The sequence below is a fragment of the Anopheles stephensi genome, chromosome 2, assembly GCF_013141755.1.
Source record: "Anopheles stephensi strain Indian chromosome 2, UCI_ANSTEP_V1.0, whole genome shotgun sequence".
Lineage (NCBI taxonomy): Eukaryota > Metazoa > Arthropoda > Insecta > Diptera > Culicidae > Anopheles > Anopheles stephensi.
This window is the reverse complement of record NC_050202.1, coordinates 40,548,405-40,571,435: the sequence shown is the minus strand read 5'-3', so window position 1 is coordinate 40,571,435 and position 23,031 is coordinate 40,548,405. Positions and strand designations below refer to the sequence as shown.

Here is a 23,031-nt window from a genome sequence, read left to right as displayed (position 1 = left end):
ACCGAAAGTTTGTGAGAAATGGAAAACCGATCGTGCGCGATCGAACTTACTGCATTCAAATGTTGGCCACTTCGATCTCTCCAGTCCTCCGACTCTCGGTTTCGGGAGAAATCCCACGGAGTGAGGGGGGGTAATGGATGGTGGTGGCGTTACATGAGGAGTGTGTGATTACAGTTATCGGGTGGCGCACCGCATGTTGCATAAGAAGATGCCTCTGCTTATCAACAGCTGGAACCGATGAGAGGTTAATTGAAGGAAGCGGGATTAAATTTTGCGCTACGAGCGTGTAAAACGAAGAAGCGCCATCGGGTGCATGGGTGCTGTTCCTAGGAACAGATTGATGCCTCTACTGAATGGGTCGATTCATTCAATCAATGAAAAGGCCAGATTATGTGGTATAAGTTTACACGATTAACGAAGCTCCAGTGCACCAGTGGGACTGGTGTTAGAACTAATAGGGACGATCTCGCTTGCATGTTGTATCAGAACAAAATCAGTGTTTGAAAAACTAAAATTTAAACTCCTAAATTAAATTACTAGCTGCGAATTTTACCGCGATTACGACCCTTGATGCCAAAATCATGCCACTCCATTAGCATGCAAGCAAATCGAATCGTTCGCCGGTGGCATTCCACCGTTCGCGAAGAGCACTCTGCTGCGATCGATTGAACAGTAAAATGAGAAAGGATGATGATCGACGACACATTGGCCGAATTGCGTGGACGACTGGGTGGACTCCACGCGTTTCGATCAGAGAACTCGGCCCCGGCGCTGTTCGAGAGCGCCAGAAAAGCAAGACAGAGAGAGAGAGAGCGAGAGCGAGAGAGACGGAACACAACCACTGAATGCGCCGCGGGACACACCACCGGAATACAGTTGCGATCTAGCCGGCTCCAGCGACGGAGCTTACATGGAAGAACGTGCCGTGGCGTGCCGTGCGCACAGTTGTTGTTAGTGATTAGGATAGCGCAAGACCACACGAATAGGCACAAAACAGCGGCCCAACAGACGTAATCCCCGGTAAGGCAGAAACGCAATCGATTCTGGCGCCGGCAACTCCGCCAATCCCTCAGAAGTGACGCGGGCAGCAGAGGTCGGTTGTGAGTGTTTATATACGGACGGTACGCAGCAACACGTACGATACGCAAAGAAGAAGGCTCTTAGTCAACAGACCCGGTGCGTCCCGGGGCTTCGCGCAAAACTGATTTCGGGCGTTTGGTGGTGTGGCCTTGGCGCATCGATTGATTACGCGATTTGTTGTGTGCCGGGATTAGAGGGTGCGTGTGTTACGTGATTAGATTTGTTAGTTGCCGCTCCAGGCCATATCCGGTGGGCACAGGAGGTACGGCGGGATACGTGCTCAGTGTTCTTCCGAGTTTCGGTCACTGGCTTCACGTGGCCGCAGATCGATAGTGTGTGTGTGTCTGGCCGGACGAATGTAAACAGAGAGAGAGCACTAGTGACGATTGTGTTTTTCTTATCGCGATGCGTCCCTGGTCGAACGTGGGCAACGTTCGGGGTTGATGATTTCGCGGTTCGCGATTGTGATAAAAGCAACAAACGGCACGGTGCACAAGCTCCATTAGCAGTACCCTTCACCGGAGAGTGGGAAAACACGGAACCAATAACAGAGGCGGAAACCCATCTCTGGATGGGTTCTGTTGCAATAAAGTTGCCCTTATTGGAGCCGGGAATCCCACCTTGCCATCCAGAGCAAGCCCCAGCAGAAGCATGCAGTGCATAGGCCTGTGTGTGTGAGTGCGTGTGTGTGTGTTTAGTGCGAATGAATTATGCAGACCCGTGATGAAACGTCTCCGCAAGGGTTGTGTCTGTCCCTGTGGGTAGCAGCAGCATGCATGGACGCATGGTAGAGATTCTAAGCGAAGAAACAAGATCATGCGCATCGGGTCGATCGGTGCGTTTGAGCGGTAGATAGATCGCCGATCAGATGGAATGTACATGGTGCAAATTAGTCTAAATTGAAGTGCCTACAGCAGACGACGTGGTCGGCAGTTTGTTGGCTTAGCGTTCGCGTCTCTTAAGGGAAGAGCTTCCCTGCTACAAAGTGAGCAGTCAGTGAAGCAAAAACGAGTGCTAATTCGTCAGTTCTCGCCTGCCTGCCTGCCGAACGAACGAGATGCGAACGAGATGAAGATCGCGCGCAAAACACCGATCGCCTTTCTGCTGGTCGTTGCGTTCGGCGTCCTGTTCTTCTGCTGCAACAACCTGTACCTGTTCCACATGGCGAAGGTGCGCCGCAAGGTGGATCAGGACCCATCGGGCGAGCAGAATCTCACCGTCGGACTGGAGGTGGTGCGCAGGCTCTGGCAGGCCAGGGCCGTAGCCCAGTCTGGAGGCGTTGGTCCAGCATTCGTGACTACCGAGGCGCCATTCGAGCAGCATCACTTTAACCGGACGGTTAGCGATCGTCTCGGTGTCGATCGACCCATTCCCGATACGCGCCATCCCAAGTAAGTAGTTGGACTTTGTATGCGGGATCCATGTTGCCGAAGTGAGGCTCGAAAGCACGATTGATCGTACCATTTCGTTCCTCTTGATTTGGGGGTTTTTAATGGTTTTCCTAACCAGGAACTGTGGTACAGTCCATAGCACTCACACAAACACCGTGTGCCAGTTGCAGAAAGCGATTAATCTTTGAGGGCTACACCAGGTCGTATTGTGAAGAAATGTTTAACCTTCATGATTGGTTGTTAGAATTTGGCTGTCTAAGTTCACATCACGATCGTTTGAAATAATGCGCATTCCATCATTCTCCCAACTGGATGGCTTAGACTCAAAGTTCCATAATACGTTTGCAATATTTATAAAGTTCATTATGAAAAACACAGCATTTGGAATCTCATCAGGCCTATGGACCATCATCATCATCATCATCACAGTTCATGTTTAAATTCTCAAAGAGAATAGCTTTGGAACTGAATATTTGAAGAGTCTGATGTATGGAGCGTCTCGTGGCTAGGCAAATATTTGACTATTCGATTATTATTAGAGAATTCCATACAATTCTGATAAATCGTGGCTCCTCAAGGCATTCGATATCCGGTCCTCGCGTGTGGAAGATCAGCGCCAATACTAAGCTGCCAGAGAGGAGCAGAAGAATAAAAAAATTGTTTATCGTTCAGAACATTTAGCCATTCATCGTTAGATTTAACATTGGTTAGCCAAAAAAAAGCTAAAATATCAATAATCTATAGATGGTTTAATAGAATCGAAGCCTAGCTAAGGATCATCTGTTAAGGTGTTTGCTCTGAAAAACTTTCTTGCTTGATCACAAACAATAACAAATCCTGTGACACATAAATTAAACCAGTAAGAATCCATAACTGCTCAACACCGCTTTCGAGGCACTGACTTAGAGCGTCGATTAAATATAATCCCGTTGGTAAACAATCTTGACCTCGGAGCATTCCCCCAGTTGTTGCCAATCGTGTGGCAGAACGCACCAATCAGTGATTGAAAAGGGCGCTCACATAGGCTCACAGGAGGTGGTGTCGAGGAAGAATTTTTGCAGTCTGAAAAACGGTCAAGTGTGTGTTTGGCAACTCATCGAAATTGATTGACGAAGGTGTGAGGCAGCCGGAAACATAATGTTGCACATCACACACGATTGTTGGCTGGAGAATTGGATTAAAAGCAAAAAAGTACATGCTGACACATTGTACTACTCGTTAATGCGAATCCCAATAAAACGCAACTCACACTTCGTTATCTGGTGTAAACTTGATTTCCGAGAGAGAAAAATGTGTCAGCGTTCGAAGAAATATAATTGCGTTCCTTGCTGATAACTTGATGTTGATGTAATAAACCAGATGGGTAAAGGTCGCTCAGCAATGAGCCATAGATGATCGTTTGAATTAATGCTAAAAAGACCCGAACGACCTTATCGTAGGTGTCATAAATCAGCTCAATAGTATTACTCCTTGACCAGAGTCAATCAAGAAGGAGAAAACCGCAAATCGATCTTTGCTCCTTCCGAATCCCGAGTATGCATATTCAAAAGCAAAAAAGTTAAAAAAAATCCCCATATTTCCATATTACAAGGGCATCGCCATCGAGCGCAGTATGGGACGTAGAAAAACTGATCATTATGCAGCACATCGTCTTCCCACAAGCAATCAAATTCAATTCGACCATACACGTTTTCCTGCCACATAAGTACGTACTGCTGCGTGAGCGATTCCTCTCACATTCAGCGCGTACCGAGTACGGTCATTAATTACTTGTCCTTTTCTAAAGCACATCGGTGTATGCATTTTAAACGGAGAGCTTTTTATGCTGTACAAGCATCGTCCAGTAATGTCTTATGCTTAAATTTGATTGAACAGAATATTAATAACTCTACTTATCGCATGTGTTCTGAGCAACGTTAAAACCCGCTTCAGACAAGAGTATGAAATTAGCTTATCAACATCAAACGTGTGTCTAGAATCAAATTCCTTCCTAAGATTAAATCTGAAGTGAAATCTTGATCTATTTATGTTTAAGCATACCCTTTCAGTTAGAGATACTTTCCGACTATTTTTCCATCATCAAATGTCTCATCAGCTGAAGAGTAAGATAAAGTATGCATTCACGAAATAGATTGATTTGTACGAATTCGTATTCAATGTTCCTGTAAACAATCTACTTAACTATTTTTCGTCTTTTGCACCATGTATTTTATCTTCATCTTGACTGCCGTCCATATGACTTGCTGGCCTTGTTTATACCATGTGACCTATTGCATGAGGTTTGAAACCGCATACGGATTGCTCATTGTTTCTATTAGAAAAAGAGAAAATATTACAGCTTTATTAACTGTTTTGGAGTTGCTGTAACTAAAATTTCTTCTCGCTTCTACAGAAAGACGATTCTGATTGGGTTGGTCTTATTCAAAGATTAGGAAAACTGTGCTTGGTGACTTTCTTCTTCTTCTTCCTTGGCACTACAACCTCGTGAGGTCTTGGCCTGCCATTTCTGGCTTTCTGTGACTTAGTTTTACCCGCAGTAAAGTAGTCAGCCCTACGTACCAAGAAGGCGGTCTGATAGGATTTGAACACCGGTCCTGCCGTGTGAAGACCGGCGCAGTTATCGCCTCGACCACTGGACTGCTTGGTGACTTATCTATGTGAAAATTGGAATCCAGGGGGTTATAACGTCCATCCAACACCAGATGAGCAATGTCACACTTTCATGAGACGAAACCCTTCATGGGACAATCGCCCAGAATGATTAAATTGCGAAGCTTCTGAAAAATGTCGTTCCAGCAGTGGGCGTCTCGTCGATCGCAGAGATCAATAGTATATTACGGGCAAATCTCCATTGGAGGAGCTTATCCAAACATGTTGGAATTTGAATATGCTTTTCATATCAATTTGAGCTAGGTATGAATTTATGGTTAGACGTTTCAGGGATTAATTATGGTTAAGGTTTTCAATTTTATAGCAAAGTAAGGCAAATTCCATGAATTAGAGTGAAATATGGAATGGACTCAGTCGAATGAATTATGTAAACGGACAATGAATATACAGTAACTAACTGAACGCCAAGCGAGCAACACAAGTTTGAGTAAACCAGCGCAAATATCAGAAGTCCCTTTCCGATCACGATCAGTGAAAATCCTACAAAACATTTTGTAGCTGAAAAGGAAAAGTAACAGGATTGCCGAGACCTCTTTATTCTTTATTCTCATCAATGTCATGGCTAAGGTCCCAAAACTAGCTGCCAATGGGACACTCTAGGGCGGTTGGTAATGGTTTTGTAGAATGATTCTTAAGTGTGAATATTGAGCAAAGTTTAGTGTCAAAATTAGTAAAGATGTTTTAACCAGTCCAGAATCGTCTGCACACCAGCAAGGTTTAATGTATCGAAAATTCAATTTAAGTTTCGATTCCCAGCATTAATGTATCATAAATTGCATTATTAACCGTCACAAAATGGCTCCATAAAAAAACATCGCAGCGATAATCATTTCAAACCAAAGCATCGCCGAATGCCAACACGCGGAATAAAATTCAATCTAATTTTTACGCAAACACAACACGTCTTGAGAAAACCAGTCAAAACTAGCCCATAAATCCACACCACTTCTAACCCCTTACTTAAGCTTGATCAACGCAATCCGCTCGTCGTTGATGAATGCATGATTAAATTTTATATCTCACGACTCTTAAGCACCGCCTCGCGGCACGAACCGACTTTTTACCTCTGTCATGCTGGGTCGATTGACTGGGGTGGTGAAATTAAAAAAAAACATTCCAAATATTGAGATGGTCTAGAGTTTCCCAATATTGGCGGCTGTTATCAGCTGCGGTCTAGTGTAACATTCGAACGAGGGATTTACATATGTTGCTCATCTATCCTTCGTGGTCAGCAAACTTGCTGCCTCAATAGCTTGCGAATGAATCATCTTGTTTGTTTGGCTTTCCCTACATTGAAGGCGAATTTAAACGAAAATTGTTTGTTTCACTTAAGCACAACTTGTTAAAAATAAATTACATCTTCCATTTCAGCTGCCAACAGCGCACCTTCCTCACGACGCCAGGGCGTACCACATCTGTGATAATAACGTTCCATAATGAAGCCGCTTCCACGCTGCTGCGCACGATCGCCAGCATTCTGCAGCGCACTCCGCACGATATGCTGCACGAAATAATCCTAATCGATGACTGCAGTAACGACCACAAAGACGACAGCCGGGTGCGTCCGGCGAAAAGCGAGGAGACACCTCAAGACGATTGGTATTACGAATCCTTCTCCCAAATCCCACACGTACGATACTACAGGAACTCCGTGCGACAAGGTACCCAGGGCTCAATGATCCAACTCATCATACTCACCCTTCTCTTTCTATCGTTTCTTCAGGACTGATACGCTCCAGAAACATTGGTGCGACGTACGCGACGGGGAGCTACATTCTGTTCCTCGATAGTCATTGCGAGGTGAATCGAGGCTGGCTGGAACCGTTGCACGATCGGCTTGCGATCGACTCCACCGCCATCCTCAGTCCGGTGATAGACATAATCGATCCGCGTACGTTCGAGTATCGGGCAAACAGTGCCCGGTTACGGGGTGGTTTCGATTGGAGCCTCCACTTTCGGTGGTTACCGATCGCCGACGAAGAGTTCGAACACCGGCGTCACGATGAGTCGCTACCGTTCTATAGTCCCGCCATCTCCGGTGGCATATTTATTATGGCGAAAAATCTGTTCGAGCAGCTGGGCGGGTTTGATCCGGGCATGGACATTTGGGGAGGTGAATCGCTCGAAATGTCACTGAAGGCCTGGATGTGTGGAGCACACGTTGAGGTGGTGCCATGTTCCCGTGTTGGGCACGTCTTTCGGCGGAAGCATCCGTTTAGCTTTCTTCCCGACAGTAGCCATCTGACATATCTGCGGTAAGTGGTGAGGATTATTGTTAGGTTCGTAACTAAGTATCTGGCGCCTAGAAGTCGTCATTTGAGGGAGGATTATGTTGAATTGATCAAAACAGTAGCTGAAGTCTAGCATCAATTTGTTAGATACATGCGAAGTGACTAATTGCGTTGGGGTTTTTAACGATTCTATCGCTCCATATGGCGAATGTTCTCTCAGCACCTCGTAGCATGGGACAGGTTGATCTTGTGGTATCAGGGAGAAATTCTTCTCTTGTGGTACCAGGCAATGTTCAATACTGTATCATCTGCCTTTTAGCTTATTGCTGATGATAGTATGGAAGATCAACCACGAGGCATCGATCGCTGTTCCTATTCGTGTGCAACTGGACGTTCTTGTTCAGTGCAATTACTATTCCTTAGGCGTCTGATGCCTCGTGGATGATGGCATGATATCATCTGCTCGGGAAGACTCTATCTTCTTCTATTCTTCTTTCTTTCTTATTCTTCTATTAAAGATCTTTGTTGAACTGATCGTTTAATAATTTGTCTAAATAATGAACCCTTCGCGTGAGGACCTCTGACTGATAGTGGATCAGAACACCATGATTATTTCGATCGCTCTTTCCAAAATTATGTCTGAATAGATGAACTATTCTTACTTTTTTTGTTTGAGCCCTGGCTATTTCTCCTCGCATTAACGCGCTCTATGCCACTGCTCCAGCCTATGCTGGCCATTTCCTTGTTGCGCACCAATAGTAGCAAACTGACTAATAACGTATGTTTTCCATTTTAGCAACACCAAACGCGTGGCCCTCGTTTGGATGGACGAGTTCAAGAACTTCTTCTACGATGCCCGCCCGGAAGCGGTATCCATCGACGCGGGTTCCGTTCGGCAGCAGCAGGATCTGCGCCGTTCGCTAAGCTGTCGCAAGTTTAGCTGGTACCTGCAGAACGTGTTTCTCGACCTGAAGCTCCCGAACGAAAACAATGTCGCGTTCGGGCAGCTGCGACACGGCGAACGATGTATCGCCCTCAAACCAAAGAGATCGCTAGCACCGGCCCGAACGCGCAAGCGACTGTCCGAGAACGACGTAACGCTGGTAGAGTGTGCGACGCGTGATAATGATGGCAGCGAAGGACAGCTACAGTGGGCACTGCATAAAACCAATGGACAGCTTAGCACGAACCGTACCGCGTGTCTTACGGTGCGTAATGGGTACGTCTTGGCGGAACGATGCCGGCAGAAGAGTGGCAGCGGTCAGGCACGAACCGATGAGAAGGATGGACAACGGTGGCAGCGACTGGGCGGCACACTGATACACCAGGCGAGCGGGATGTGTTTGGAAAATCTCGTCCGGGAAGATGTGGGAGCGTCCGACTGTCGCCGCGGTGCACCGTCCCAGCTGTGGAGTTTCTCCGTAGAAGTGCAACAGCTCACGCGCAGATGAATTCTGTTCGCTTTGGAACCAAAAATGTGTACATAAACCTCGTTACAAACTTACCTCACGGAGTTGATGTCAGTCTTTTCTTTCCACTCGCCTTAGCAGAACAGAACGATGCTCCTCTGGTTTGTTAGTTGATAGTAGTGTTTCCTTCTCACCGAGTGTGTTTCGTGTGTATGCTTCAACTCTCTTTACATCACAATAGTATTACATTCGAATTGAGTACCGGTGCTGTCGTACATACATTTGGTATTGAGTAACTTGCTTGACGCCCTCTTCACTATCCCACAAATGCTCCACTCTTTCCACTAAACGGCAACCGGCGGCATCCTTTAAACCGTTTAATACATATAAGCGATAAAATTAACGGACTCCTTAGTATTGTCGTCCATAGGACAGGTGAAGATGATTCGTTCTTGGCTCTCCTCTTGTGCCTGCTTATCGTTTTAGATGATAATACGCATCCTTCCTTAACACTGAACTAACCCAATGTACCCGTTCCCTCACTTCCCCACGAAAAGCCCCTCAAAAAATTCCACCCAAACTGAGGCTAGTTAAAATATAGATGAGATGTTGGGATTCCCAGTTCCGAGATGTGCGGGGTTTTCGACTATATCCATCGAATTCAAAAAGTGTTCGTCGGGCGCATATTTTACTGTAAACGCCGTAGGGTATCAGGCATAACTGATTTAAGGTTTGATAGATGATTCATCAAATTCTGTTGAGTGGGCGAGTCCCGTTCCAAAGTGAAGTGATTTATTGATCGCTTCCGAATCATTTGTGCCAGGCACATCCACAATTTGTGCCATTGTTGTTGTACAAGTCAAGATGGACCCTGGTTGGTTTCAAAATTCCGATGCAGGAGTAACTAGCAGGACGTTTTGGGTAAGTAACATCAGCCACAAAGACGGACTGGACTTAATTCAGCAAAACGGAGATACGGATGTAATTCCTCAAATCGGTAGTGAAGCACGATGAAGCTTCCGTCATTGTATTGGAGTCATTGATGGGAGTCATTGCATATGATATAGCGAGATATGTGTCACAAAATTTTTAAACTTGGGGTGTTCCCCTAGTGCATAGAACGTCAGATAACGATTGTTCTATATGTTCCAGCTAGATTCCAAATCTCATGGGCGCAAAATAACTGATTCTGGACTTCCCTAACTTAAGCATCGTTTTTGAACTATTCTACTGGTTCACTCCATCAAATCTAATCGTTCGTTTTGAAGTAAAAAATGCAGCACGACGAATACTTCTTGAGCTCACTGTACAGCGGACCGTCGCTGCAAAAGAAAGGTATGCAACAAACCAATTACTTTCACTAGCGAATATCGATCCCTCGAACCCAACATGTTACACAATTCCTTCGCTTTGCAACGGCATCACTGGGATCCGGCTGTACCGTCGTGTCGTACCTCTAATGACTAAGTTGTTTGGTGGCGACAAAAAGAAAACAACCATTATTATCAATTATTAAACTAAAACAACGTAACGAACGAGACAACGAAAAAATCCAAATCCCTTTCCCAGCCCCCGTTCCTACTACCCGTCGTAATGTACACCCTAATTTGCTCAGTTGTCTTTGGGTGGTAGGCAAACGCCCCAGCCCAGAACGCGCCGATCGAACCCGCTCGAAAACAGGTTACAGTTCGAGCTGATATCCTCGGTCCAGGCGACGGCCGATACCATGCGCCGATGGCCCTGGCGACTGGTGCGCGGTAACCGGGCAATGCGCTGTCCGTTCAGGTCGAACAATCGAATGTGTCGGTTGTCGTGCGGGATGGCGATCACTCCGCTGGCCGACACGGCCAACCGATTAACGGCCGAATCGGTGCGGATGGTGGTAAGCGCGGACCGCATGTTGCGCAGCTCCCACACCTTTACTGAGCGATCGTCCGATCCGGACACTACCTTATCGTCGCGTGTGAATACTGTTGAGGTTACATTTCTGGAATAAAAGGGACAGAAAAGTTCCATTAAAAAGAGACCCTATTGAAGGAAAGAGAGGGCCTTACTCTGTGTGTCCTTGGAAAACTGAAACCGCCGGAATGGGATCACGGAAATCCCACAGCCGGAAGGTGGAATCGCGTGAAGCCGTCACCACGAGTCGCTGGCTCGGATGGGCCGACACGTGCGTCAGCTCGTGATCGTGACCGCACAGTGGATGCAACGGTTCCCGCGTTTCCACGTCCCACAGAATCGCCGTCCTGTCCCAGCTGGCCGTTATGACCTGATCTCCGCCCGGTAGCCAATCGGCCGCTACCACCACCGCTGTGTGTCCGCCCGGACCGGAAAATTCACACAACGGTGTCCGCAGCACATCGATTCTTTCCTTCTCCTCGTACGGTCCTTCCTCCTCCTCTTCGAGCTCCTCCTCCGACGAATGGCCCTTCCGGGCGGGCACCTCCCAGTTGACGGCGGCCTGCCAAATTTGTGCGGTGGCGTCTCCACTGCCCGTCAGCACAATGTCACGCGTCGGATGAAACTTGATCGAGTTGACCGAACCGCTGTGGCCCTGGTACTGCAGAAGACAGCGCCCCGTATCGATACCCCAAATGCACGCGCTGTGATCGGCCGACGCGGTGCCGATGATGGGCTGGCCAGCCTTCGTGCTGACCTGCCATACGCCATCCTTGTGGCCGCAAAATTCGCGCACCAGCGAACTGACGACCGACTGGGCCTTGAAGCTTGACACGATGCGACTGGTCTGGGCGCGCAATTTGTGGCCGGCCTTCACTTTGCTACCCGCACTGCCAAGCTTCGATTTGAAGCTCTTGTTGACCGACCCGTCCACCTCGAATGCGTCCTGCAGCGGCAGCCTCTCGCCGACGGTTGAATCGCGCGGCGTCCCAGCAACTGCTTCCAACTTTTCACGCACTGCAACATAACGAAGCAACAAACAAAAAAACCAGAGGTGTTAATGAAATGTTCACGAAACGTCATCATCGCCCTTCGACTGCTGTCTACTTACGGCTCATGTTCTCCACATGCAGTAATTCGAACTCCTTCTCGATCTGCGAAAACAAATGATGCAGCCGGGCACGGAACGGTTCTTCGCCACCTCCCAGCGCGCCAGGCATTATGTCTTCGGCCAAACTGCCCAGCTTCAGCGACCGTTTCGCGGTCAGTTGTTTGCCCATGACGGACGCACCGCTGACACCCCCGGCCGCTGCACCAGCCACACCCGGTCCCGGGGTACTGCCTCCTACCCCAACCCCGACACCACCAGCCGGGCCACTCCCACCCGCAGCGGTGCTAACCCCGGTTGCACCTCCGCTAACCGAGGATGTGGCAACGGCGGGTTGCTTCGACGAGGCACCATCCAGGGGCATTTTCTGACGACCGAGCAAATCTAAAGCCATCGATTTTATCGAATCCGCTACCGTGAGCTGGTGCCTTAATCCGTTTCCGTGCGCCACCACCACCACCGTTGCGCTCCGGGAGCGCTTGCAAGACCGTTGTTGTCGTTATGCAAGGTGTGCAAATGCGTCGTCGTTGTCGATTGTCCCCTCCGCCGAAAGCCACCTGCACGACGCCTTTGCTCGTTGCTGCTAGTACACGCTAGTTTCAAGGCAACACGAGGGGGGAAAAACTACACCCACTTCAGAAGCCCACCTTTCTTTGCTGCACACTCTCACCGTATCCGTTTCACTGAAGGTCAATATTTCCTAATCAATTCCTATCCGCGTACGGCAAGGTTTTTGGTGGCGAAACTCCGTTCAAGCTAACATATTTATCAGCGTCAATGGGGAAGTTGGCCGCTTGCCACCGAGTAATACGAGTGCCGTTTTCCTTTGTAAACGAAACGGGCACAGGAATTCGGAAGCAAATGGTCTGATAAGACACACCAAAACACTGGAGGAGGTATTCTTCCTTGCACGATACTTGTCGAATTTGTTTTGAGCACCACTTTTGGTCGAAGATGGGACGAGCTGTCAAATGGGGCAGGGTTGTCGCACTACAAATCGCACCTGCTGAGAAATAATACCATTAAAAATATAAAAAAAAAAATTTCCAGAGCAGATTTAGTATTCTGATTTTACTTACGAATTGTGTGGATTTTGTTTAGATCTGACCACCAATAAAGCTACTTAAAACAGCAAAAACAATAATAATACCCATGCTGATTCGACATCCCTGACATTTCTACCGTGTGTCGAAATGACGTTTGCGATGACATTTGACAATTGCCGACCGGGAGAGCTTTCGTGTTAAGGTATGTGTAGGACGATTGGAAGTCCTTTTGTGCATGCTGGCGCACCATAACGGCCACACTTTCGCATGGGAGTCACACGTTTTTCACTACATGTTGAATACGGTAACAAAAAGTGCTTCAAAAGAAGTTCCCGACTGCAGAAGTGAACATAATAGCAATTAAATAAAAAATCCGTTTGTATTTCAAAACTCCACCGCAACTGCCAACTGTCACGTGACTATGAAAAATTGCGCTCTTTCCTTCGCAAACTAACCGACTTTTGCTTAACATTTTTATTTATGTTACAATGTACAGAAACATTCATAACTTGGCTTAACTTCTAAGGTGAAACTAATTTGTACGGCTTTTCGGATGTACGATCGTCATAACGTAGTTAATTGCGCTCTCATCACCGCGCGATCGTTGCGTAGCGTACCGTCCAGAATCGTTGGTTACAGCAGTTCGCGATCGTACACTAGCTTTCATGGCGAGGAAATCTTCCTGCAGTTCCTTCATGAGATTTTCGAACCGATTGATACGACTCATGTACGCTTCGAGAACATCCGCATCGTGATTGTCGTGTTCGTTCGGCGTCGTTTTCAGTTCGCTCCTTTCCTTCAGCTTGTTGTAATCGTTGAGCAGTTGGTCGTATTGCTGGCGGCTCACATAATTGTCCAGATTTTGTGCTGTCTCGATTTTTGGCACATCCAACTCCACTGCTTCCATGTTGCTAGCTTGCGACTGTGCACTGCTGCAGCGTGTTCTTCCGTTCCGCAGGTACCTCACGACTAAGCTAATCTCGCTGAACGACAGGCAATAGGCTGCGATGTTACCATCTGCAAAAGTTATCAGTTAATGATTGTTGGCACAACAATGAGCAGAACGTGCAGATGAAATGCGTCAGATAAATGTAATAAAGTGCTAAATGGTGGCCACCGGCGCTCACGAAGTACGCAAGTAAACATGCGCGATATGAAGTTTGTTATTTTTACTTAAATTTACATTTTCCGTGCAAAACCGGTTCTTTTGTGTGATTGTTTTATAATCGGTCAAAAATGAGAGATAATGATGTTGTACAGCATCATATCAGACTGCTGGTGTTGTTTTGGACTGGAAGTACGGTACGCAAGATACGAGGTTGACGCAAACGAAACGTCCAGACTTATCTGTTAAGACGAAGTGAAACAGATAGGGAAACATCTGATGTCAATTTCGTATTTCCTACCGTACTTATGAGAAGGTTATACTTATCGGAGGATCATATTGCAAGTTCATAGTGGAACACTCAAACATCGAAAAGGGGATCTTAAGCTAAACGGATGTCGGGGCTTTGTTCGATTGTTATTAGCAGGTTTTAGCGCAATCAGCTCTGTGCTTTTGTGTAAAACGATCCGCTTCAAGGGATCCATTAGCGGTTCCAAGAAAATATAATACCCTAGAACCTAGTACCGTAGACAAAGTAGCAATGCATCAATAGAATCAGTAGTTATTTAGGTAAAACAATAAGAGATTTGAAGGACCACCAAGGACCTTCTCTCGCTAAAATACAAGGAACTGGTCAAGATTAGGCCACTAACGAGAACAAGAGCTCACGGGACAAATACTAATAAGAAATGTGGCACAAGTCAGAGGAAACTGAAAAGAGAAAGGCGTCCTTTACATATATACTCCCCCGAACGTAGAGGTTGATCGAGGAAAGCAGACTCGGCTATGAAGTATCTCTGCATCGAATCAGCGAGCGGTAGGATGTTTTGGCCGATTTCGGATCCCGCGCTGGATCCCGCGCCATGTGCTTTAGCAGGACATCAAGCTGGTACCACTGACGTGACGATGTGCTCCAGCTGGTCGAATGGGGCCAACTTATCGTTAAAGACATTAAAGACATTAAGAGTTCCATCCATCCATACACAGCCTAACCGTTTTTTCCTGAGGGGATTGGATGCAGTTTTTAAAAGCTGAAGTGAAGTAAAAATGCTGCTGCTCAATAGGCCATAAGTCGGGCATTTTCATCAGGCACTCCAAACATTTGGCCAGTTAGGACCTTCACACTCCCTACTAGAAAAATACTACAGCTCATAAAAAATACCACTTGCTTATTCCATCAGCATTGATGTCCACCGAGCGTTAGGTCCGCCCTACAATATCCAGCTGTCTCCAGATCCAATTCCCTATTACCAAATATCATCCGAACAGGGGATCCTGATCCATTGTCATTCGAGCACTTACATTTCCGAGGGTTTAGAGGGATTGCTGAATGAAGAATGGATATTTTATACTTGCGAGAAGCTTGGGAAGTGATATGTCCGCGGGGTGTCCCTCTCTTCCAAAGGGGACAATTAAGACGAGACAACGAAATGCTCAATAAAAGATGATGATGCGTAAGACTCTCCAAATGGGTTACCAATCACATTAGAATGACACCGGACAATCTACAAAGTAACCTTAAACATGTTAAGCTATATCATAACTCAGTTTAAAAATTTATTTTTTCTGAACTGCTGGTGGCCTGTCGTTCGAAAAAATTGCTTTAATCAACAGTAGCTTAAACTCATTCCTTAGCTAGGCAACAACAACAAGGTTAGTCGCGTTAGTTCCTCTGTTGGCTGGCTGCCGGCTATCTCTCCATTGCGGTTCCTTTTTACATGCGAAAGAAAGAGCAGCTGGGCTCGTCTAAACATCGAAGAATTATAAGTATCTACACAACACTCACAACAAACACACACACACAAGGCGGATTTTGCAGCACGCAAATTTGAATTATCTGTACATATATTGTTCTAGCTTTACATTCTCTTTCTGCCAGCAGAAAACTATTACTATCGTCGTCGTTGATCGAAGTTGCCTCTCTTTGTGTGTGCTTTGTAAAGGATTAGTGAAGTGGTTTTGTGTCCGTGTTTTACCTGTTGAGGACTCTTTTTATTGCAGCAAGTCCTACTCCTACCTACTAAAACACATCACCGGTCTGCGACGTGACACACGTTACAAAAAAGTTGTATAGTATCATTCTTTATTTCTCTAGCGTGGTGATTCTTCTGTATGATCCGTTGGGATAGTTTGCGAGCAGTTTGGGTTTGATGCTTGTTGGAGGGATCCGTTTGTACAGGATTCTGTCTGTCCTAAAGCAGAGATAAAGTAGCACCTTCTTGCCTCCCCTTCAGACATACACACGCACTACTGATTCGTTGAGCTGATACGAAGTAATGGCTTGGAGTGTGTAACGGATTTGGATTGGCGTGTGTGAGAAATGTGTCTTGTCCTGGGTTTTATCCCTCCCCTTTTTTCGTTAAATCTCTACTTAATCAACATCGATGATTTCAATTAGAAGCGATAGAAATATAATTCTTCTTCTATTTTGTTAGATGGTGCTATTACAGTACTCTGAAGCGATCCTAGACAATCCTAGTTACGTTTCTTTACACCCGCTATATCAACATTCTCCAATCAGATGATCAGAGAAATCGGTGGAGTTTACTTCAGCACTTTTACTATCTTCTAACATCACGTGGTCGGTCAGCAGCGATAGGTCTTACTCTCTAACAACTGATCCGATCTATTTTTCTTTCGATGATACACACATCCCCGTTGTGCTCGGTGTTGCGTTGTTTTTTCAAGATCGTCTTGTTTTATTGCCGATTGTGTGTCCTTTAAAAAGAAGTTCCTTAAACTTAGAGTGAAAAAGTAGATTGGTATTTCACTTAAATGTAAATATATGTATAGGACACCCGACGACTGCTACTGCTATTGTACCAGCGCCAGCCATTTCCTCCCGGCATGGGGAATACGCTTAGGAGTCAACAAGATACAGGAAGCGTATGTGACAGGAAGAAGCATTCATAGATGGGGTGGTGGGTGAAGGACAGAATAGGAAGAATCGGAAGGAAAAGCACACAATTCTCGCAAAAAACGGTGGAAAATTGATACTAATGAACAAGGACGTTAAGGACGATCGGCCGGACGATGACGCTCGTCTTTACTGATAACGGACCCCACCCCAACTTACATTTTCCCAATAGCATACACACCCACCACTCGCACCCATACATACGAGCCCATGCACACACAACCACTCACACGTATATCTATATAAGTTTGCTTGCACTTTTGTCATTTCCTATGAACTATGTATCCTTGATTTTATTCGACCGTTTCTTCTTTTTTGTTTAGTTTCTTTTAGTGTTTTCTCGTACCCATTCTACTAGCCCTTTAAACGCTATGTACCTTCTTCTCCTCTGCCACTTGCAGTTCATCTCCTGGGTTGATATCTTTTTTACTGATTGTTGTTGCACCATCATTACATTACATACATTACACATCGCCATAATCTGTACACAACTTCATCTAGCCCAATTGCTTGTGTTTCTTTTCTTTTTTGTGTTTGTTCAAAATAAATCATCAACCATACCCCGTAGCAGCGGCACAACGGGGCCGGCGGGCTGTGTGCAGCTTCTTTCTTACTAAACTTAAAGAAGAAAAGATAGACAAGAAGGTGTAAAGCTGCCTGGCCCTTTTCCTCTCTTAATCTCCATTTACACATACGTATATCCAAAAGTGACATACTCCCTTCCGTTTGCTTGAAATCCTACTAAACAGACCCCGGAAGGCGCGCAACATCATCGCAACCCCCGTGCCACTACTACTTCTAAACCTTGCCCTACAAAAGGAGCCCACATTCGTCGTCATCAGGTTGCATGTTTGCAGTAGAACTGTTTCTCTCAGCGACGAACCTCTCGGTGTGCGTGCGTGACTGTGTGTGCTTGTGTTGTATGTGTGGTGCGCTCAGGTAGTTATGGGGCTAGAATTAAAACATTTTCTTTTTCTAAAAGGCGAATTGATCAACTTAAAAGCTGTTGTAGTAGCAGACACCAGAGCTCGCAATGGAAAATGAAAAAAAGATCGGCACAAGTACTCAGGACGAGAGATACGGGCGTCTACGACACATCCTGCTTCTGCTGCTTGCACACGCACACACACACACTCATACAACCCCACAAACGTACACACGCGCGGATTTCGGGGACAATTTTACAATAAATTAATAATTAATTACAAGAACCGTAAGCGGCCTGTCTGCCTTTATCCCGCTATTATTGGGCTGTCGTGCGCGTGTTCGTTGTTGACCGTTGCGTCAGTTCCATCTCGGCCGGGACGTCGCCTCGGACGTAATAATCGGCCGCCTTGTTGCCGGTGCCATTGCTGAGCGTACCATTGCCGGCGCTGCCGTTGGCCATGTGCCCGTTTTGTTGTTGCAGGAGCAGCTCACTTTCCCGCTTTTTGGCAGCAGCGGCAGCTTCTCTCTTTAGCTGCAAGAGAAAGGAAAGGGGAAAACAATTAGACTAACCACGTCATCGAGCCCATCAACCACAACTATCACTAGCAACATCCAGTGCTTATAAGCTTGTAAGCATATGGCGTGAAGTCGCGTAGGTAAAATAAAATAAAAAAGAACGGGATTTATGAAATCTGGTATATAAAAAACATTCTAGACCCTGGCCCAGAGAGAGAAAGAGAGTTGAACGGTGTGAAAGGAAGCGGTCGTTCGTGTTCCCGTTTCCTTACCTTTTGAGCCTTGTATGTGGACTGGTAGAACTCGTTGAACAGGAAGAAGAACATCACAGCATGCATTCCGATCCACCAGACGAAAGCTTTCGGGTAGTTGCAGTCGATGAACAGCAGCTGGAAAGCGTGTACCATAATCAGGACGAATTGAACCTGCAAATTGAGAACCAAACCGTTTAATATTGATGCTTCCCAAGTACAGAACGCGATAAGACTCTGCCACACCACTTACCATCTGAAGGGCGGTTAGATACTTCTTCCACCACAAATATTTCTGGAATTGCGGTCCGAGGGCAGTAAACAAGTAGTACGTATACATCACTATGTGTACGAACGTGTTCAAAAGGCCGAAGAACGTGCTATGACCGCCTGAGGAGGGAAGGAGGAAAAGACAGGTTTGCAAAATGCATTCGAAATCGTACGATCATCGGCACGCGCAGGCAGAAACGTCGCCGGCGATGCTTACCTGGAGTGAACTTAACACCGAACCATACCGACATTGGCATACATCCGTGGTGAATGACGTGCAATGTAGACACTTGACTACTCTTTTTGCGCATTACAAAGAAGAACTGTCGGGAGGAGAGCAAAAAAAAAAGGTAGCATTGGATGTATTAGAAACCGATAGTATATGATGCCGATCAGTGGATCCGTCGTCCCAGCCTGTCTCCATCACAAACACTCGATGACACACTCTTTCTGTTCTCGTTGCTCATTCGACTCGAACCCCGCTGTGCTAGGTTTAAACCTTACATGCACGCAATCGGTTTGTAGAACGCACTGACCATCGATCACACACATATGCTAGAGCTCAGAACGGAGCATTCCAAGGCAGTCCGGTTATGCCGGGCACATTCGCGTTCACGGACACCCATTTCTAGAGTGCAACGGTGCAACGGCTATAAGCTTGACCGGGTCAGTAGAGCTGCCACTTACATGTGCACCCGCGACCTGTCACTACTAGACTAGAGCAGCAAGTGTAATGACAGCTGCACTGGCTGCCATTCCTTTGTTGGTGCGATCGGCTAAACTAGATCAACCGTTTGAACTAGAACTTCAAGTGCGGCCATCGCACTGCAGAACCTGTATGATATGCTACGATCGGCGAGCTTCAACGAATCGAATTCGAACATGTTTATAGCATTTAATTCGAAAGTGAAGTCGTTCGTTTGCTGCGCAGCGTTCCCGATGGTGACAATGTGCCTTTCCCAAAAAGCTGCATAAATTGCGTGCGAAAATTTCTTCCAATCCGGTGAGTCGAGCGAAAACCGGAATCGGTGTCGATTTGCTGGTCAAATCTCTGCACCATGCATAGCCGGTTCTATGGTGTGTTCCTCCCGCGTTGCACACGCACAGGCAGACGATCCTCGTCGTGTACCACCATGGCCATACGGCTATGGTCGAAGTCCAACGCCGATAATAAAGCAGCAGGATTGACGCACCGAAAACTGGAAACATAAGAAAACCAGCTAACGGGAGTGTAGCAGCATTTCACGTGAATGAGAGATTCGCGCGTGTTCATCGTCCCCGGCACCGATACCCGGATTTTGTCACCTCTATCATTCTGTGCCGTTCCAGAAAGCAAAGATTGTTCCAGAAGCATTTTCTCCTGCTGCTGCATGGCACCATGACCGATAAAGTCACACAGATCCGATCGTTTAGCATCGAGCCGGGGCGGGATCTACACGCGCGCGTGTTAATGCGAGTTTGAAAACCATTCACTGCTGCTTTCTGTTTATGGTTTCCATTGGATGGAGAGATCGTGTGAATCCCGAACCTCTAGCAGCAGTTCAATGATCCTCGATTTCTGTGGTCATCCTTTGAGTTGAACGATGGGATGTAGTACTTGACATTCAACTCTCTTTCGCTCTTTTATCGTTCATTCCGCACTGGTCGAATCCGAAGCTCGAGTAAACACTTCCAACAATCGACAAAACCACGCAAATAAAACATTTGCCTAGCAATGTGAAACACCTTACCGTGGTAAAGATACCGGGGCTGTTCCCTTCTTGCACAGATATCCTGGCCTTTATATCTTCGCATGCTTGGACGGTGGTATTTATTTTCCCTGTCAATATTGGCCATCGTAGTGAGGTAGTGAGACTTCTTCACCAACACTATATTTTGGCAGAAGTAATTTGTAACTGCTGGATAAAAAATCTGTACAAAAAATAGCTCATACGTGAAAGACAAGCCCTCTCTTCCAGGTTTCTTGTCTCGTAGTTTTGAGGGCACAACAGCACCTCCAACAGTATGACTTCGCTTGTCTTGAGCGGTGATGGAACCATAAAAAATAGAAAACAATACCTAAGAATGGAGGCACACTCCTCTTCACCATCATTATTTGCGAATCGTGTGTCTAACAGCCGCAGCAGCTGCAAAAGCTAAGCAAACAGGGCTCATCATCTCGCGGATGCTGACGTGTATTACGCAGCTAACTCGCGAGGTTGTTAGTTTTTCTGCTGCAGGTACGGCCGGACTGAGCCCGGAAATGATCTTCGATTGACGTAAATGTTGCTTCGAGTATCGGAACGACCGCTGCTGCTGCTCTCTCTTTTTTGGGCACGGTTCTGGTGTATTATACCTTACTGCCACCTGCCGCACGAAGGAAATGACCGGGTGAGTGCCTTCCGTATATACAGATCGAGGGCCATCAAAGGGTGACCGTGACGAAATGTGCTCAAGGGTATTGGAGCACACTTTGGTAACGTTTTTCTTCAGCTCATCCAGCGTGGACTTCCTTTGCTCAATAGCGGCTAATGATGCGCACAGGGTCCGGTAAGATCGTTAACAATTGATCGTTAAGCAAGAACGAATGGGTTCGAGTGTTCTAAGTGTCGTTTGTGATGAAGATTGCTGATGGAGGATTTTCTTAAGCTAACATACAAAAAGTCTTAATGTAAAACTTACCGTGTCAAAGAATTCGGTGAATTTTGAGAAGTAGTACCACCAGCAGGCATGCACCATCTAAATCATCCGAGTGTAAATGTACACAAAACGCGGCAGGAAAAACGTAGTGGAAGAAAGAAATTGTGTTATAAAAATGGACATTCTTCCCATCTTGCGCTGAGATGACAACGATTCAACGAAACGGAGCCAGGGTGCGAGATGCTTTGGTTGAGAGTCGATTGAGAGCGAGTTGAAACAGGGCAGGGATAATAAACGAGGTATGAGACACATTAACACGTGAAAGGGGAGCCTAGAGTTTTTTATTCTTGATGATAATTAAGGATGAAGGAATTTTGCTTTACTAGAAACCTAGATGCTAACGTTGGAAGGCTTAAGGGAGATGGAAAGAAACTAACTTCATAGGAGCAAAAGTAACATAAGAGCATGCAGATGGAAAATTGAATGCTATGAGGATTTAGTAGACAGTAACGGCGGACCAAACGAGAGTGAAGGAGGATCAAAGATAAGAACAATGTTCCATAGATCAATGTAGCGATTTACGTGTTACTTTCGAAATTATAGTAATTCTTTGTATATTAAGAGGTTTTAGTAGAAATAAAGTTATTGTTAGAGAGTGAAGTTAAAACAACTGTGTATGTCAGTAATCTAAAGCAAAAAAGCATGAGAAAGATAGTTGGATGAGCGGGATGTTAGCCTTCACCATAGTTAAATGAACTGAGCAATGTTAGTGGACAGTGGTTGATATAGGGATGAAGTTGATAAAACCCAAGAAAGCAACCCTGGCACTTTCCGTACGATGTTCAGTGCGTGTGTCGAGTGTTTTCACTCGATTCGAAACCTACCCGCAGCGTTTTGGGGTGGTTACTATAGTCGACTGGCTGGCATCGGAAGTTATAATGTCCCGTTAGCCAACCCGATACACCAATCTGCAAAAGTGGCAAAAAGTGGTCCAGTGGTTAGTGTTTGTGCCGATTCCGTTCCGAGTATTTTATTGCTGAGCAGTACTGCGTTTTTGAATTTGTTTGAAATTTTTGTCTGAAGCACACTGTGTGTCTGTGTGTACGTCCTTTTATGGTGTGAGCATTCGTGTGCATGAGTGATGTTATGTGCGTCTCTATATAAATCATCTGTGTCTGTATCTTTCTGAGTAGTTCCAATTTTGCAAAACGAAAGTCCCGCCGTACAGTCGTCGTCGTCGTCGTCGTCATCGTTGAGTGAAGGCTTCCTCTCGTGTGAGGTTTTTGCCAGCGCAGGTCCATCTGTTTAGTAGTGTCTACGGTGTAGAACATCAACAGTTGCGCTTGAACACTGAACAACGATTAGCTGCTATATATATTTGTATGTAGTCTAAAAGCTCAAACAGAAAACTAATCAAAATCAACTTGTGCCCTCACGCATACAAACCGTTTAGTGTGACTTAACGCAACTGATCACTGGTCATTTACAGCTTTCAGCGAGTAGTAGCGACTGATCGTCTGCACGTTTCTTACAGTAGTAGGACAACACACACACACACATGTATACCAACACATAAGATGGGCCTAGGTCTT

General features: G+C 46.1%; 3 protein-coding genes across 10 annotated transcripts in view; 1 reads left to right on the top strand and 2 right to left on the bottom strand.

Annotated features, from left to right (window-relative positions):
- Positions 1-859: 859 nt before the first annotated feature.
- LOC118503117 (polypeptide N-acetylgalactosaminyltransferase 16-like) lies at positions 860-8,876 on the top strand. The gene is made up of 4 exons (XM_036036062.1): positions 860-2,471; positions 6,513-6,802; positions 6,865-7,396; positions 8,169-8,876. Exons 1-4 carry the CDS (start codon positions 2,149-2,151, stop codon positions 8,821-8,823), a joined length of 1,800 nt encoding a protein of 599 aa, XP_035891955.1. The 5' UTR covers positions 860-2,148; the 3' UTR covers positions 8,824-8,876.
- Positions 8,877-8,947: 71 nt separating this feature from the next.
- Positions 8,948-12,968, bottom strand: LOC118503118 (WD repeat-containing protein 37). The gene is made up of 3 exons (XM_036036063.1): positions 11,792-12,968; positions 10,836-11,697; positions 8,948-10,768 (listed from the first exon to the last, which is right to left on the bottom strand). The coding sequence occupies exons 1-3, from the start codon at positions 12,180-12,182 to the stop codon at positions 10,393-10,395; spliced, it is 1,629 nt and encodes a 542-aa protein (XP_035891956.1). The 5' UTR covers positions 12,183-12,968; the 3' UTR covers positions 8,948-10,392.
- Positions 12,969-16,614: 3,646 nt separating this feature from the next.
- Positions 16,615-23,031, bottom strand: part of LOC118503122 (elongation of very long chain fatty acids protein AAEL008004) — a 37,568-nt gene continuing 31,151 nt past the window's right edge. For 6 of the 8 annotated variants that reach the window (XM_036036072.1, XM_036036071.1, XM_036036073.1 and 3 more), the window contains 6 exons: positions 22,324-22,407; positions 21,482-21,538; positions 19,038-19,143; positions 18,804-18,940; positions 18,572-18,724; positions 16,615-18,315 (listed from right to left, as the gene is read on the bottom strand). In XM_036036072.1, the coding sequence (XP_035891965.1) occupies positions 18,100-18,315; positions 18,572-18,724; positions 18,804-18,940; positions 19,038-19,143; positions 21,482-21,538; positions 22,324-22,407 (753 nt within the window). In that variant the 3' untranslated portion in view covers positions 16,615-18,099. The remainder of the gene's footprint in view (positions 18,316-18,571; positions 18,725-18,803; positions 18,941-19,037; positions 19,144-21,481; positions 21,539-22,323; positions 22,408-23,031) is intronic. The other 2 variants (XM_036036075.1, XM_036036076.1) reach the window with 1 other exon arrangement.